Genomic DNA, 16,965 nt, shown 5'->3' on the forward strand with positions numbered 1-16,965 from the left:
ATTTAAGTAAGCAAATACTAAAATCAAAAAAAAGATTTTACATACATTAATGTTAACTTATTTTCATTAATTATTAAATAAGATAAATTTGTATTAGGACAAAAATCGAGTTATTATTGTACAGGTGAAAAAAAAAACAGCTTGATCGATTGTCCTGTTTGATATAAAAGTTATTCGGATTAATTCACATGGTAATTGCATTAATAGGCTTCGTTTATATATTGTCAACCATTCTCAACATTATATTGTTTAGACGATTTAATTTTACTTTAATAATTTTTCTCTAAGTCAATACTTATTTCTTTCTATTTTTATTGTCTTAAATCATGAAGAAGAGGAAAAAAATAATAAAACTAATAATACTAGCTATTTTTTATCATTACAATTTTAATTGTAATTCGCTCAATTTTATCTTAAACATCAGTCACACTCGTCCAAAAATATCTTCAAATATCGGATCTTACATGACTGTTTCGTATAAAAATATTTTTATTGCAAAATAATATGTAATACATACAAGACTATATCTCGTTTATAGTACTACTTAAAATTTTCTCTTTTTATGTTATCACGAATTAAAGAAAATCATTGGCCTATATTTTTAAAATAACTAAAATATTTTATTATAACTATATATAAGTATTTTTAACAATAAATATTTATCAGTTAAAATTCATAAATTAAGTTTTCTTACTTCGAATTCTTTAAGTATTTATATAAATGTAAGTAAATAAAAAATATTTATTTTATTCATAACAAAGTCATTAACTTTATTAATAATATATCGCTTGCAGTATAACGGAATGACTTGGTTACAATCCATCCATCGTTTAGTGTTTGCTTTATTAATAATAAATATGTACATAAAATGTTAAGTTTTTTTTCAACATGATCAGCGCTAAACTTAACAACATTGATCAGCTCAACTTTTTTCTTTCTCCTTGAAGATTTCCTCATACACTGCTTAGCGTCATTATGAAAATTCATGGTCGAATCTTTAATAATGATTTAGACCAGAATTTTCTTCTTGATATTTTGATAATTTTTTATAAAACTTTAGGGAAAGTACGTAAATCTAGTTGTGAGATGTGTTCAGATTATGACTAATCATAATACAAAATCACAAATTTAATGTTGAAAAACGACCTTCTCTGTATGACCAATAACAATTTATATCTAAATCTTTCGTTTGATCCTCTTAACATTATATTATTGATCGATTAATTTGCAAATGATTTAATAATCTTTTTGTCACAGCCTTTGATAATATCATCGAGCTCGACCAAATTCATAAGCTTCACTCGAACTTATTTATTAGTAATCAATTATCGATTTCTCACTTTATCCGTAGCGATATCATGCGTGGATTTGTTAGTAACAAGTACTATATTTTTTTCAGACTAGTATATACATTTGATAATTCAATGCATCTGTGCACTGCTATAAAGGCTCGATTATTATTATTATTATTATTATTATTATTATTATTAATATTATTCGACATTTGGTATTGACGTTCAATTTTTAGATTAAACATTTTTACGTAATAATATCATATTACACGAATTCTTTAAATAAGAATTCTCGTATTTACCTTTATAGTTTCCGCAAATTTGTTTAAAACTATGTTTATCCCGTAGTTGATAAGTGCAATACACATAATCCCATAATATTTATCTAACAAAATTATTTAGAAGGCTTAAATATTGCAAATAATATGTAAATTATTTATTCAAAATAAATTTGTATGAACATTATTTAAAAAAGATATGACAAACATTAATAAGTACATTTTTTTTTTTTTTTTTTTTTTTTTTTTTTTAAAAAAAAAAAAAAAAAAATTTTTTTTTTTTTTTTTTTTTTTTTTTGATGATAAAAAACAAAAATAAATTATACAACATTGAAATATGTCTAATAGACATTTTTAATTGTCATATCCTTTTTTAAAGATAGTATCAGAAAATTTTTACTTAATTTTTTTTTAAATATTTTAACTGTTATTAAACAAAATATTGAAACTTTTTTACAATATTATGACTAATAAATATTCTTTTTCGATGTTTAGCACCTTTACGTCGTTTCAAATTATACATTATATTAATTGTAATGATTTAAAGAGGATGAGTTTCAAAATAATTTTATATTTTATTTTAATACAAAATTTACATTTAGTAAACTTAGTCATTTATAATTTACAATAATTTAAAATAATTCAAAATGCTTTAAAATATTAATAAAATGAACAAACTAAAAAATATGAAACATTAAATCAATCTTTCATATAAGCTTTAATAATTTTTACCTATATTTTTTATCTATATATAGACTGTATTAAAAAAAATTACAAATTACAAAAACGAATGACTATTATTGTATTAGAATTATTTTAATTAAATGTAATGTTAAATTTCTAGTTACATAATAAAAGTATTAAAATATAGGTTATAATAAAAGTACCAATTAATCTTACCTGTTCGCGTTCCTGCAAGTTTTTAAAGTAATTGACCATAGGTAGTCCATTAACTGTGATTTTTCCCGATCCTTGGCCTATCACTAGTACTTCACCTCGAGCATTTTTTCTCATACAATCTGTAATAATCAAATAAATTATTATTCCTGAATTTATTTTAAGACAAAGATAAATTTACTTTGAATTTATTTACCTGTAACTAATATATAGGGCCTATTATTGCTATCGTACATTAACTAAAAATATAGAAAATAAATGAAAGTTAGAATGACAACAAATATATATTAAAATATTTCTATAAAACAATTGGATAAACTGATAGATGATATGATTAAATTTGAAAAACTCGGAGCAAATTTTCAATAAATATGCTAATTAATATTCATAATTAATTTTTTAAAATATTTGTACGCATTACAATTTTTCTTTTCTATGAATATTATAAACATTTTTTTTTTAATTAATATCATGATAACATTATTGCAGACATAATTAAGTTACACATATCGCTTTAATGTCGTCGAAATAAAAAATAATATTTGATAAATAATTATGATGTCGAAACTACAAAACAGTAATGTAAAAATGCTCGATACATAAGCAAAACTTAATAAAATACAAATTATTTATTTTAATAGTCTTTCTAATACTGTATCTAATATATTAATTATATTTATCATTTGCACATTGTTAGAACAAAATTAATTCCCTTATTGTATTTTACAAACATACGAGCTTTCAAAATAATAATAACAAGAAGAAATTAAAGTAAATGAATCACTTACTTCTGGAATCGTCGAATTTTGCATAACAGACTGTTTTAATTTTCTATATATCATAATAAAATCTTTTACGTCATTTGCTAATGGATGCTGGCATAATTTTTCAATGGATGAAATAAAATATTCATACTGAAAAACATTATTGAATATAAATAACATTAAATAATTAAATAATATGATGATATAGAACATTTAGCAGAATGCATTTGATTTTATATTATTATTTAATGTTTAATAAGACTAAATGCTGAATTAACGCGATTGATATGTATTTTAAAGTAGTCACTTAGTCATTATATATTTTATTAAATAAAACATCTATTGCCTTACTTGCTCGGTGGAAATTTTTTCCACTAATAGTCCTTCTAAATTCTCCTGATTTACCCATTGAGAATTCGACAAATCTCTAGAAAATAAATTCTTCCATTATAAAAAAAAAAATAAATAAATAAATAAAACCAAATTATATTTATATTATAAAATTATATAATTAATCTTACATTGGAACCAAAATATGATTGTCATTTTTTATTAATTTATCTTCTGTGGCATCTAATAAATGCATACACTCAACAACATCCTGAAAATCAATTAGATATAATCAATTAGATATAATTTCAAAACAGTATTGCGTATAACACTTGTTAAAATATTTACATAGAGTGCTTTATAATAATGTGGCTTTGTAGTATAGAACATTGAGTGATATGGTCTCCCTGTCGAATCGAACTGTGCTGCTTTTTTTACTGGAAAAATATCTTTCGGATGTTTCATAATAGGTCTTGCTTTTTTGTCATATAAACCCGATGGAAATAAATATCTAATTGCTTTCTATAGTATTACAAAAGTTATATAAATATTTTCAATTTTAAAAAAATCAAATGTTTAATATAAAAAATAATTTATTTACATCGACATCAATTTGTGTAAAATTTGTTGATTTTACTCCCATCATATTTGATAAATGCAACTTTCCAAGATTATAATTATTTTCTTCTGTCTTAATGAAATCATCTAAAAAAAAAAATATATTTTGTAGCGTCAACTAAATTAAATAATACAAATTAATTATCATCATTATCTACAATATTCCAATATCAATTATGTCATTTATATAAATAAATGTTTTAACTTTTCGATTAAAATTTAATTTCTATTTCTTAATATTTAATCGCTCTTTTGTAACATTAATTTATAATTAATATCTTATTATCGTATTAAATAATTAAAGAAATATATACCGTATGCTTTAGCTCGTTCTAAATAAGCCTTCATAGCTTTACTCATTTTAGTATTTTCATTTGCGTCTAAATCATTTGCATCTATTTTTTTACTAACTTCTGTCGAATATAAACAACCATTATTCTGTAATTTATATAAAAAATTAATTAACATAAATCAATTATTTAATAATTATTTAATAATTATTTGTTAACATATAAGCATCATCTTTTTTCAACTGTAAGTGGAAGGGTCGATAAAAGTCATATTTACTTCAATTATGAATTTAAACAATTTGAATATAAAAACATATTATTTTATTTTAAATTAACACTATACAAATACATCAGTTATATTTTTATTCAAAAAAGGTTATGTACAAATAATAAACGTTCCAATTGTTTTCAAAAAAAAAACTTTCATCTTATATCTCACCAAGTTGTTGTTAATTCTCATCAGTAAATTATATGTACAACCTCCCGGCTTGACATGTTTAAAAGCTATTAACTGTGAAAAAACTAGAACGACCATCTTAAAACATTTGTTATTATCACTTAAGGCCTATTCGGTATAAAACTGGTAAGCGATTCCGGAAAAATCATGCATTTATCTATTTACATTGAGGTTATGATCAATGCTGCAAGTTTCAAAAGATTAGGAGAGGCAAAATATTGCCCTATGCACATATGCAAATTGCAGTTAAATTATTTCATTTATAGATTTACAAAAATAAAATGAATGAACATTTGAATGCGTTTCCTTCGGAGTTTCAACATGAATTTACAATTAAAAAAATTGAAAAACTACAGCAGTAAGTAATAATAATAAAAAATGATAAATGTATTTATGTAAAATGTAGAAACCAAATTATCCTATTTATTAATTGCTTATGTCATCGATCGTTTTTTAAATATTAATTTACTTTGTATAATTTAGTATTAACGATTTATATATATATATATATATATATATATATATATATATATATATAAATCGTTAATACTAAATTATACAAAGTAAATTAATATTTAAAAAACGATCGATGACATAAGCAATTAATAAATAAAAATTCTTAATATATTATCTAATAACACACCAATATAAAAGATAATATACCATGGTAATTAGTTTGTTATGAATTAACATTATTAAATATATAATGGAAAATTTTTCACTATTATTTAAGTACAGAATTTATTCATACAAAAATTAGTAATTTAGGGAAAATAAATCATGTCTAAAGCTTGTCTAAAGCACTTAAAATCGAATAATATAATCATTTTGTACAATTTCAGCATTTACTTAGCAAGTTAATTACAATTATATATAAATATTTAAGCCGACATATAAATAAAAATATATTAATCGAATAAATTGTATTTTGTATCTAACTTGATTTATTATGCATATAATATAACAATCAAGAAAATTATCCTTATTCACATAGCATTTAATTTAAATGCATATTTATAAGAGCGAAGTAAATCTGTATTATATATTATTGTTCATTTGTATAATTGAATGCAATTGACAATAATGAGAAAAGAATTTATTATTCATCGTATTATATATTTTCAAATACCTATTAAAACTTAAATTTATACTTTTAAAATATACGTTATAGGTGTATTAAGATTAATGAACCGTCGATATTTAATAGAAATTTCATTATTAATTACCGAATGTCGTACACATAAGCAACTATAAGTAACATTTTTTCAATGGGAAATCTTTTTTTTTTTTTTTTTTTTTTTTTTTTTTTAAAAAAAAATGAATTCGTATAATATTTGAGTAAACCTAAATGTATCGGTTTGCGAATTATAAATTGCATTATGTGTACATAATGTTAAAAATATTTAACATCAGTCGCCTACTTTTGATATTACCGAAGAGATCATGCATATGCAGCAGATTTTATATGGTTGAATTTAACACTCCAGAGAGTATTCTAATTTTTTTACTCAATTGGATTTGACCAATTGGAGAAATACATACATAACATTATTGACTACTCTAAAGCATTTCTGAAAGAAAATGTAATTTTTAATAATTAATCGTGTTTTTAATCAAATTGGAAGAAATAAGAATTTATATATATATATATATATATATATATATATAATACGTATATATTAATATTAAAACGATTCTTATATAAATTATATATTTTAATTATTTATATTTATTATCTTTTTTTTTCTGCATGATATAATTAGTTTCCTTTTTTTGTTCAATTATTTTTATAATCATATTAATATAACTTCATATAGTTTATTACCAGAAACTAAAGTTTTATCAACCTTCTTGCTTAATCCAATATAACTAAAATGTAATACTGATAAAACAAATGTGTATATATAATACATATACGAAATCAAATTGAGTACTATAAAATAAGAATAAATTTATGCAAAATCATAGTTATATTTAAGAAAATATTTTCTATAAATAATTCAGATACGTTCCGATACTGGATTGGGAAACTCCGCTAGAATCAAAAATTGATGTAGAGATAAACTCTAAAGAATTAATCAAGAACAATATTTTAAAAAGTTATCAAACTACTTATCAATTATTTTTCGACAAAAAAATTAATCAAAAAGATAAAGAACAGATACAAACGACAGATTTTGAAAATGAATTAGAAAATTATTTGACAAATTTATATTATAAACCACTTTCGGAAAAGTATACTAGAGTACTGTATACATCAACAAGACGTAAGATTATTTCATTTCTTCTCAATGTTTATTATATACAACCCAATTATATTTATATTATAAAATTATTAACAGATTTTATTTAACATTTTTAAAGTTTTTAGAAAAATAAATACATATGTGTGCGCGCGCGCGCGCGCGTGTGTAACATACATACAGAGTAAATATTATAAATAATATGAATATTGTTTATATGCATGAAATTATTAAGGATAAATATATATATATATATATAATTATTATTGCATATTTCAGATTATAATTCTATTTATTTATCAAATTATATTTTCTATTTTATTATTTCACATATCTTATGAAAAAAATTCTACATTTATTATTCTGCAATAATTTTATTATACTTTACTTTATTATAATAGGAAATATTAAGATGCTTATTATAATTTTTTTTATGATTATGTAACTATAATTTATATACTCATTTCAGTATACGGTTATATAAATCCTGCCTTGTCGCAAAGACAATTATCCAGTTATCAAGACACTTATGGACGCACTGGTAGTAATATTATAATGAAAAATACTCAAAAACCACATCTTAAAAAACGCAGAAAAAATATCTGTGAAACCTAAGTGTAATACAGTAATAGCAGACTAAAAGGTATTTGAATGGTGAATTTCAATTACAAAAAATGTATTAAATTTTCCAGTATTAGCCCGAATGAATAATAAATCACAGTATCATACGTAACACTCATAGATAATATTTATTATTGTTAATAAATTTGATTTTGAAATAACTTTAAGAAGAAAAAAATTGTTAAATAAAAAATAATTACTAAATAAATACGCATTATTTCTATTGTGCAAATAAATTTCATGCAATAAGTTAACTTTTTATATAATAAATTTTGTTTATAAAATAAAAAATACTCTTTATACATTTCAATGATATTATGGCAACATAGTGATTGTCAATTTAAATTTTAAATAACCTGCATTTAACTTTCCTTAACAAAAAATAATTGGTCGTGAATAAATTTTCATAAAATAATTTAAAAAATGATATTTGAAGTAGAAGACGATACTTATAATTTAAATAGTGTTTATACAAAAGAGTATTATCCAAAAAAAATTAAAAATTCTTTCAAAGCTAAATTATTTGTTCCCACTGAATCAAATTGTCTATTAGATCCGTTTAAAGATTACCTTAATACAACAACAAAAAATAAATGTTTACCACCACGTTTGCGTACAGAAACTGCAATTTATTTTTTAAATAAAGTAAGATTATAAAATGAATTCTTTTCAAAATTACATTTGCAATTATTTATTAACCAAATGCCAAAACAAGCGATCTGTATCGATTGAAAATTTAAAAGCGTACGAAATAATGACACGTTTGTAAGATTTAATTACTTTAATGAATATTGAGCGTACTTTTACTTATTACAAATAACCATATTGATGTATCGCATTGTTTTTGTTTTTCATATTTTAATGTTTTTAATTAAATGCAGATAAAATTGTCTAATACGATAGCGAATTATTATAAAAGTTACTTAGAAAAGTATTAAAAAATTTTATTCTTTTAGATAAACCATTATTTATTCTATAATAATTTATTTCACATCGTATATACGTTTGTCGTGTAAATTACTTTGTAAAATCAATTTATAAAAATTATTGTTATCATAGAAAGAACAAAATGCCGTTAGTGATAATTTAGAATGAGTAATAATGATCCTTTTGTTAAAATGAATAAATGAACATGATTGAAAAGTAAAGGAAAAACGTAAGGAATTTTCAATTATAAAATTAATTTTATAAATATCGTTCTCATAAAGTTGAAAATTAACGACATCGACATATCTTCAACCTTAATACGACGAATCCATGCAGCAGTAACAATTCTTCGTCCACAATAAATACATAATTTTTTATAATAAAATAAATATTTTATTTATTAAGCATAAATATATTTGTTTAGCTTTACTAATTAAAGCACATACCTTAAGTGGATGTCAAAATTATTGTACGTACATTAATGAAGGTAATATATGTATATAAATAAAAAAATTATCCACTTCATTAAGATCCTAAAATCCATCGATTATGTTGAAATAAGTGGACTTGGAATGTGCAATTAAGAGCACGTCAGTTACAAGTTTGTTCGACGAATAGTTTTACACATACTTTATCGACAAAAAAATAATTGATATGTACTGAAATATAAATTCGGTTTAATTAAAAAATAATATTAATTTTTATAAACATATTTTATTAACAAAATACTTTTATTATATCGTCTGCGTTATACATCGTACATAGGTGCGAAGCGAGCGTTCGTATTTGAAAAAGTCCTTACCAGAAGATCCTCCGGATGAGGCTCTCGTCGAGAGGGAACAAAATAAGTTCTTCGCAACCGAGTACCAAAATCATTTTTCGAAGGATTCAAGCAAGAACTGCACTACTATATTATATTAAACGATATCTATTCATAATTGAATAAATTTTGTAACATTTATGCATTAACTCTTCCAAGCATAAATATTTTATTTATTTTTTATTTTTTTTTTTTTTTTTTTTTTTTTTTTTTTGTAATTTCTTTTTTGTAAATAGTACTACTGTACATTTTGTAAAATATGGTCGCTTTAAGGCTAATAAATGCTGGAGGTATATTATGAAGGAATTTATTCACATTTTCATTAATAAAAATATACTTGTTGCATTAGATACTAATTTTTAGGATACAAATTGATAAAATCAATACTGTATTTATGTGTTTATAAAATTCGGTAAATTTTATACGTAAATTTGTTTTTAAATATAAAATTTAAACACATTAACAGTATAAACATTATCATTTATAAGAAAGAATGATTAATTACGAAAAATTTATTTTTCATTTTATACTTGAAAGAGTTTGAATTTAACCTTCGTTGGTATAAAATTCATAATCCGCACTCTGGGCTCAGTCTATCAATATCAATATCTAATCACATTTTCATTTAAATATATAATTATATAAAATTATTTCTTCGTAACAAGACTTTTTTAATTAATAGATGGACACGATTCAGCGAATGAGATACAGTCTATAAACATTACTTTACCAGATAATCATATAATAGCGGAGACTACTCAAAAGAAAAATTTTAAAGATCCAAGGAAATTTTTCAACTCTAGAATTCAAAAATCTATACCTATAAGACCTTATAATAATTTGCAGTATAATGAAAATGAAAGAAAAATACTTCAAGTCAGGTTAGCTGAATTACATTTTGGATTTTAGTCAGTGACATTTTTGTTTTTTCTTTAATTATGTTTTTTTAGGCAATTTAATAAATTTATCACCATATGATATCAAATAAAAATAATTTATTAAAATTACATCCATTTGATTTTCAAATCGATAATATATTATTATGATTTTAGATTAGGAAAACTAATTTAATGGGCAAAAAATCTTCTTTAAATTTATGTCGATCGAAAATTTTATTTAAAAAATATTCTAAATCTATGAATATTATATAATAACTGTAATTTAGTCGTTAATTGAATTAATTATATTTATTTTGTATTGAATTAAGAACTGAAAATTCTGAGTATCATGAAACTATTAGTAAACTTGGTCATAAAATAATGAAAGAACAATTTTATGGTCCACCACGACCTATCAAAACATCCAAGAAATACAATGAAAGACCAAGTAGCGCAAAATCAATTTGTTCAGATATTTTAATGAATTCTTCCAATAATCATATACTGTCAAAAATAATTTAATGAAAATAAACAATCAATAATGCAAAATAAAAATTTCAACTGGTTCTTTTTTTTTAATATACAATTATCAAGTCATCTAGTTAGTCATTTACTAGAGAATCATTACAAAAGAATTTTACTATATGCATTATATTATCTTTACTTATATCTCATTTTCTTAAGAATATTTTTCCAAGTATTATTCACTCATTCTTACAAAACAATCATTTAATCATCCAACATGCAAACACCTATTTACAAAAGTAGCAAGAAGAGTCACATTAAATATTGTATACAATATAAAAGAAATCTTGTTTTTCAAAAAAATAACTAATTTAAAGTCTTATTACAATAAGAGTAAAGGACAAATTTAATAAAATTTGACTCTTCTTGTACTCAGATTTTTTCTACAGCATTAATATCTTTATCTAAATCAGTACAAAAACTTGTTACTTAAACCACTTAGTGATAGTAGTAACAGCTCAATGTTTAAATCAATTGGTACTTAAAATTATTGTTAATTGTACTTGCAATCATTATTGTATATGCTTAATTTATGAAAATAGCTCCTCATTTACATTTTTTACAATGGAAGCCAAAAAATAATAGATTAAAGTAGAAGTAAAGAATGAATTACCCAGCACTGGTGATGTTAATAAATTATATTATGTATCAGTCTCATAATTCGAAACTGAATTTTTTCGTTGCACAATATGATCATTTCAAATTCTTTGAAATGCACAACTCCTTATTTAAAAATCCCATTTTTATAAGAAAATGAATAAATAGATACTTATTCGGGTCAATGTTTTTTTTTTTTTTTTTTTTTTAAATTTATAGCATAACTTCATTTTTCTCATTGAATTATGGGATTTATAAAACAGGATTACATTATGCTATAATTTTTATAAACAAACTTCCCTAATATAAAAAAAAAAAAAAAAAATATATATATATATATAATTGAAAACAATTAATTTACGAGTTATTTGTTTATTATTGTATTTAATGAAATTTTCTATTCGGAGCTAGTACCATCGACAATCATCGAAACGTAAAACGATATGCATCAAAATAATAAGTATATACATCGTCTGCACTTTACGTTATATTGCTGATGGTATAGAAAACTATTATTTTCCTGAATTTTCCGATAAATTATACATTTCTTCGGAAACATAAAATCACGCGTATGTTCTTAATAATGTATGTATTTAATTAATCTATCTTATTTTATATCCACTAACGTTCCATCACTAATCATGTCTGGTAAGATATCTCTACCAGTTCCATTCTGCAAACAAATATTTATCATGATTAAATCTCCTTCAACTATTAATATAATTTGCAACAAAAAAAAAAAAAAAAAAAGGAAAAAAAAAGTAAAAGCACCAAAAATAAAGACTTAACTTAAAAATAAAAAAAATATTTAAAATAGAATTTATTGATTTTTCTTGAATTGATTTCATTAAACATAACCTTAAAATATCAATTAGTATGTCAGTTACTACTTTCATTGTTATTTGCGTTTCATAAAGTTATATATTAATAATACGTATAACTTGACATACTAAGTAATAAATTAAGAATAAAGTTTCGTGTTAATTAATAAATTACTTAATGCTTTTACTTCGTTAAAAATAATATTATTATTACTTCAATGATAATAGTGGGCGTCATGTTATCTGTATTGTGCTGTATTCCTGCACTAGACGCTGGTATTGTTATAGTCCGAATAGTGTTACTAGTTGAAGTTACAATGTGCTGAGTCATCATTGCATTGTTGTTTACTCTACTGTAAAAGTTACTACATATTCACAAACGCAGACAATAAAAGATATCGGGACAGTTTTTAGCACTAAAAAGATGAAAATTAAGCCTATTCTAGATTCTAAACAGTAGCTTCAATTCACCTTCTTTTTTTAACTTGACCAGAGTGAAAACGTCCTCCTTCTCCTCGAATTCGATTCATCGCATGTCTATGTCGCGATTCGTGAAGGTATTTCTAAAATTCGTTATAAATATAAGCTTTGGATTCTTCAATGTTTATACGCAACTCTATGGTAGTAATTATTATGGTACTGTACTTACAGGTCTCTCTTTAGGAATTTTTCCTTCGGCTTCAAGTTTTGCTCTTGCTTGTCGGCGCTTCAAAATGCGTCTGTATTGCTTGGCGTTAACGTAAAGTGGCTCTTCTTCCAAAAATTCAGCATTTGGAAGAGCCACACGTTGGAATTGCGGTTGACCACTGTTACCCGGTACCATCTGCACAATAATAAGATAATTAAACGTTAATTATTCAAGAGTTTTGAAATAGTTGATAATTATTTAGGAATAAAATTAACTGATAATAACAATTCGGAGTAATTTAAGGAAATTAAGCAAATTATTGAAATTCTGTACAATGAAAATTACTAAACATATAAGAAGTGGCAAGTTATTTGGCTATTTCGATTGATTAAATTTCTTTATCCTTAAACACAATCCACTATTAGCACTAAAGATGGATGAAAAATTAATCGAATAAATAGGTGTAATTGAAATCGCCGTTCAATTTTACAATATATTTCAGTTAAATATTTATATATTCTATTGGCAAAAACAATATCGGTGACGCGTCGATATTTATTTTAAGTAATTGATTTTTTGATTGATCGAAACATATGAATTGTAACACATTGCTAACTTGACACTTTAAATTAACGTTGACTAATGCATCAAAGTATTTACAGCGCATGCACTGTTGCTCTATACTCACTACAAGTCTGTATAATATTTATACACGGACTGTGTAAGTGAAAGAGACTTTTTATTATAATCACCATGACAATGTTTCCTGCCTGTGTCGCAGCGGCGGTTGGAGTTGAAATCTGCTGTACCGGAGTTGAGGCAGCTGTGGTGGTTGTCTGCGTAGTTGGACTGGCTATTTGCATTAAATTTCCATTGATATTTATAACTGAAATTAAAGAACAAACATACGTGACAATATTGGAAAGAGACCTATGACATGTATATTTCTGCAATCATTTATTAACTATTTGAGGTCTCTCGTTTTTAGATATCAAGTAGTCTTTGGTAAGAAATAATGCAGGTAGTCGATAATTTCTCGAATACAAATGTGCGAAAAGGTCAAGGAGACATGTGCATTTACCGGTAGGTTGAGCCTGTTGCTGGACTTGACCTTCTAGCTGTACAGGTTGGTAGATATACGTTTGACCATCCGGCGTTTGAATAATTTGTGGCGTTTGCGGTTGTTGAATGACTATTTGCTGTCCAGCTCCAGCCAAACTCGAGACTGGAACTACTTGAATTTGGCCATTGGGTGCAGCTACCTGAATCGCTTGTGGCAGCATCATAGCTTGGCCACCTTGGCCCATTTGTACAACTTGTACCGTTCCACCAGCTCCGCCAACCATCACCGTTTGACCTTCTCCCAGTTGATCCATTGCGATTTAAATACTAAAACGAACGATTTTCTATATTATTGGACAAGCGATGGAACGCGGGCCAACATATTACATCGAGAGTCGAAGATAAATCTTTTTCTCCCTCGTGCCTACTAAGCAGACATACAAACTTTTTAACCTAATCACTAACATCGTTTCAAGCTCTAAAATACAATAAATCCATTATTATCGATATAAAATCTTGCCATAATTCCCATTGTGTAAGTAGCACAATTTAGAAAATAGTCGCTCAAATATAACAAAATAATACAATAAAGCAAACGGAACTTTTACTTAAGCACACATTGGGCGTTTTAACTTCTCTAATATCTCATAATCTACGTATACTAAATTAACTTTCGATGAACAATTTAATTTGCCAACAAACAATCAATCACGCAGCAGTCTTAAAAACATATCAACCAGAAAAACATCTCATCGCATTATCGAATGCAATGATTTGAAAAACTGTCTTCCACATTAAACATGACTTTTTGGCCAATTCACGATTATTTCTGTAATAGAATTTTTAAAATCATATACATGTGCGTTGCCAGACTTGTATCGTGCCAAGGAGCAGTGCTGCATAAGGCACACTGCTGGGGACACGTATTAACATGTAATTGCACAAGCGAAACGGTAAATGACATTATAACTGGAAGCAATTTACAAGTTTGCTATCTGCTGCCTGTAATATAAGCAACTAATATACGTACGTAGGTACTCACGCATAGAGTATCGCGCTCGCACATATATTGCGTATGACGTATATCTATGGAAATCAGGCGTGGATACGGGAGGGCACATGCACTTATGTATGTACGTCGGTTGCAAGTGTCAGTGCAAAAGACTCGGTTGGACGATAAATCAGGACTCATAACCTCGTAATGATAAGGCGCATAAGGCGCGAGCCGATGGCGATGTTAAGAATTTCGCAAATAGGTTCAAAAAGATCCTGACCGCGTACACGCGCCCGAGCAGAAGGAATTCCAAGCGTATGCCAGAATAACATCAGCAGCAGCAGTGACGGTGGTGGCGGTGGCGGTGGCGGTGGCGGCGGCGGCGGCGGCGACGACGGAGCGGTGGCAGTGGCGGTGGCGGTGGCGGTTGCGGCAGCAGAAGCGCGTCTACGTCGACAAGTCCCCATGCGCCGTTCCCTTCCTCCTCCTCCTTCTCCTCCTCCTTCTCCTCCTCCTTCTCCTCCTCCTTCTCCTCCACCTCCTCCTCCTCCCCCTCCTCGTCCTCCGCGTCTTCCTCCTCACCACCTCCTTGTCTTCCTCCTCACCACCTCCTTGTCTTCCTCATCGTCGTCCGCCGCTCGCTCACTCACTCACTCACTCGTTCGTTCGCTCATTTTCATTCTCCAACGTTCTCTCTCGCTCGCTCGCTCTCTCTCTCTCTCTCTCTCTCTCTCTCTCTCTCTCTCTCTCTCTCTCTCTCTCTCTCTCTCTCTCTCGCTCTCTTTCAGGGCCCGCTCTTTGTTCCGGTGGGCGCGCACGATCACGAAACTCTCCTCCGTGGCTCCGCGTCCAGCTCGCACCTGGTGGTGAGCAGTCGCCGTCCCGATGCGACCCGAACACACGCACGCGCCTCGTTGCATCGTGATCGCGATGACGAGGCTCCTCTCGACGGGGCCCTGCCGACTTCGTAAAAGCGTCGCTGTTACAAAGCGGAGTCAAAGCGAATAACATGGCGCGTCAGCTTAAGCCGTAGACGCGCGTCTCCGGTGCGCCCGGACCGAGGCGCCGCGTCCCCGCAACGAAGCTCGCGATCGAGGATGGCCCGTCCGGGGCTTCGGCGGCCGCTCGCTCTTGCCGCGCTCTTTGATAATTTGTCGACTTACATTGGATATTTTCGTCGGGCACACTTTCCCAATGATTGGTCGGCACAATCGAGGACCAATGGTCGGGCGCAGCCGGAGCCCCGTAGCTAGCCGTGCATTGGTGGCGCCGGTAGGGGGGGAACTAGCGCGAGCCGCCGGCGCCGAGGAGACGAGCACCGAGCGGCCGCCGACGGGTCGATGCCCCACCAGCGGAAGCGCGCCGCGGCCAATCTCGCTGCGCAGCGGCGCTCATTGACGCGTTCGGCTCGAGGCTCGAAAGCCCGCGACGTTCGAAGCGGATTGAGCCGATCGAGCGCCGCCGCCGACGCCGACGCCGCCGCCGTCGGGATACGCCCCTGGAGTCCGACGACCCGACGGCAGGGCTGCCCCCGTCCGTTATTACCGTCCTCGATTATTCTTACTGCGCTTACTGTTACCGCTTACTTGGCTCTTGTACGAAGAGAGTTGGGGCTCCTGTACGACGGGGGTGGCTGGTTCATCCTCCGTGTCCTAGGACGCTTGACTCCTTAATGCCGGGGAGTGACGGCGGCTTCCCCAACCAGCCCATGCTAATGTAAAACCTTCGCGGCACTTTACATTTGCGATCGGTCCCTCGCGCTTACAATCCATGCAACAACGTCTGGACAAACTCTGACAAATTAAATGTCACTTTGTCCGTAATTGCACATCCAATGATTATTTATAATATTACTATTCCTTTCTTTCCTTTTATTTATTATTATTTATTAGCCCCCCCCCCCCCCCCCCCCCCCCCCCCCCC

The 16,965-nt window shown here is 28.2% G+C and overlaps 3 protein-coding genes across 7 annotated transcripts in view; 1 reads left to right on the top strand and 2 right to left on the bottom strand.

The window, feature by feature from the left end:
- LOC105362685 (mitochondrial ribosomal protein S9) overlaps positions 1-5,154 on the bottom strand; it is a 32,083-nt gene extending 26,929 nt beyond the window's left edge. Inside the window, exons 1-9 of the mRNA XM_011500169.1 lie at positions 4,909-5,154; positions 4,494-4,617; positions 4,163-4,266; positions 3,910-4,083; positions 3,753-3,832; positions 3,583-3,658; positions 3,256-3,378; positions 2,664-2,706; positions 2,471-2,589 (exon numbers count right to left, since the gene is read on the bottom strand). Of these exons, the coding sequence (XP_011498471.1) occupies positions 2,471-2,589; positions 2,664-2,706; positions 3,256-3,378; positions 3,583-3,658; positions 3,753-3,832; positions 3,910-4,083; positions 4,163-4,266; positions 4,494-4,617; positions 4,909-5,004 (939 nt within the window). The 5' untranslated portion in view covers positions 5,005-5,154. The remainder of the gene's footprint in view (positions 1-2,470; positions 2,590-2,663; positions 2,707-3,255; positions 3,379-3,582; positions 3,659-3,752; positions 3,833-3,909; positions 4,084-4,162; positions 4,267-4,493; positions 4,618-4,908) is intronic.
- Positions 5,155-6,369: 1,215 nt separating this feature from the next.
- LOC105362686 (uncharacterized) lies at positions 6,370-10,951 on the top strand. Its single transcript, XM_011500171.1, has 5 exons — positions 6,370-6,394; positions 7,077-7,193; positions 7,639-7,710; positions 10,220-10,418; positions 10,745-10,951. The coding sequence occupies exons 1-5, from the start codon at positions 6,370-6,372 to the stop codon at positions 10,935-10,937; spliced, it is 606 nt and encodes a 201-aa protein (XP_011498473.1). The 3' UTR covers positions 10,938-10,951.
- A 952-nt stretch (positions 10,952-11,903) lies between these two features.
- Nf-YA (nuclear factor Y-box A) lies at positions 11,904-16,324 on the bottom strand. 5 transcript variants are annotated; one of them, XM_011499914.1, is made up of 7 exons: positions 16,206-16,324; positions 14,068-14,375; positions 13,739-13,872; positions 13,008-13,181; positions 12,830-12,921; positions 12,573-12,711; positions 11,904-12,210 (listed from the first exon to the last, which is right to left on the bottom strand). In XM_011499914.1, the coding sequence occupies exons 2-7, from the start codon at positions 14,360-14,362 to the stop codon at positions 12,145-12,147; spliced, it is 900 nt and encodes a 299-aa protein (XP_011498216.1). In that variant the 5' UTR covers positions 14,363-14,375; positions 16,206-16,324; the 3' UTR covers positions 11,904-12,144. The 5 variants fall into 5 exon arrangements, with proteins under 5 accessions (XP_011498216.1, XP_011498217.1, XP_011498215.1 ...); XM_011499915.1 differs by lacking the exon at positions 16,206-16,324 and adding an exon at positions 15,323-15,401; XM_011499913.1 differs by lacking the exon at positions 16,206-16,324 and adding an exon at positions 15,091-15,393.
- Between the last annotated feature and the right edge of the window lie 641 nt (positions 16,325-16,965).

This window comes from Ceratosolen solmsi, unplaced genomic scaffold (genome assembly GCF_000503995.2).
Source record: "Ceratosolen solmsi marchali unplaced genomic scaffold, CerSol_1.0 scaffold41, whole genome shotgun sequence".
Classification (NCBI taxonomy): Eukaryota; Metazoa; Arthropoda; class Insecta; order Hymenoptera; family Agaonidae; genus Ceratosolen; species Ceratosolen solmsi.

What these genes read in the sequence shown, in the direction of transcription:
- LOC105362686 (XM_011500171.1), top strand. Translation starts at nt 6,370, where the DNA reads ATGCATATGCAGCAGATTTTATATG. An exon ending in TATGCAGCAGATTTTATATG is followed by an intron (nt 6,395 to 7,076) that starts GTTGAATTTAAC and finishes TTAATCAAAAAG; the next exon opens with ATAAAGAACAGATACAAACG. An exon ending in AGACACTTATGGACGCACTG is followed by an intron (nt 7,711 to 10,219) that starts GTAGTAATATTA and finishes TTTAATTAATAG; the next exon opens with ATGGACACGATTCAGCGAAT.
- Nf-YA (XM_011499914.1), bottom strand. Translation starts at nt 14,362, where the DNA reads ATGGATCAACTGGGAGAAGGTCAAACGGTGATGGTTGGCGGAGCTGGT. An exon ending in GCAACAGGCTCAACCTACCG is followed by an intron (nt 13,873 to 14,067) that starts GTAAATGCACAT and finishes CTTTAATTTCAG; the next exon opens with TTATAAATATCAATGGAAAT. An exon ending in CGCCCACTATTATCATTGAA is followed by an intron (nt 12,211 to 12,572) that starts GTAATAATAATA and finishes ATTTGTTTGCAG; the next exon opens with AATGGAACTGGTAGAGATAT.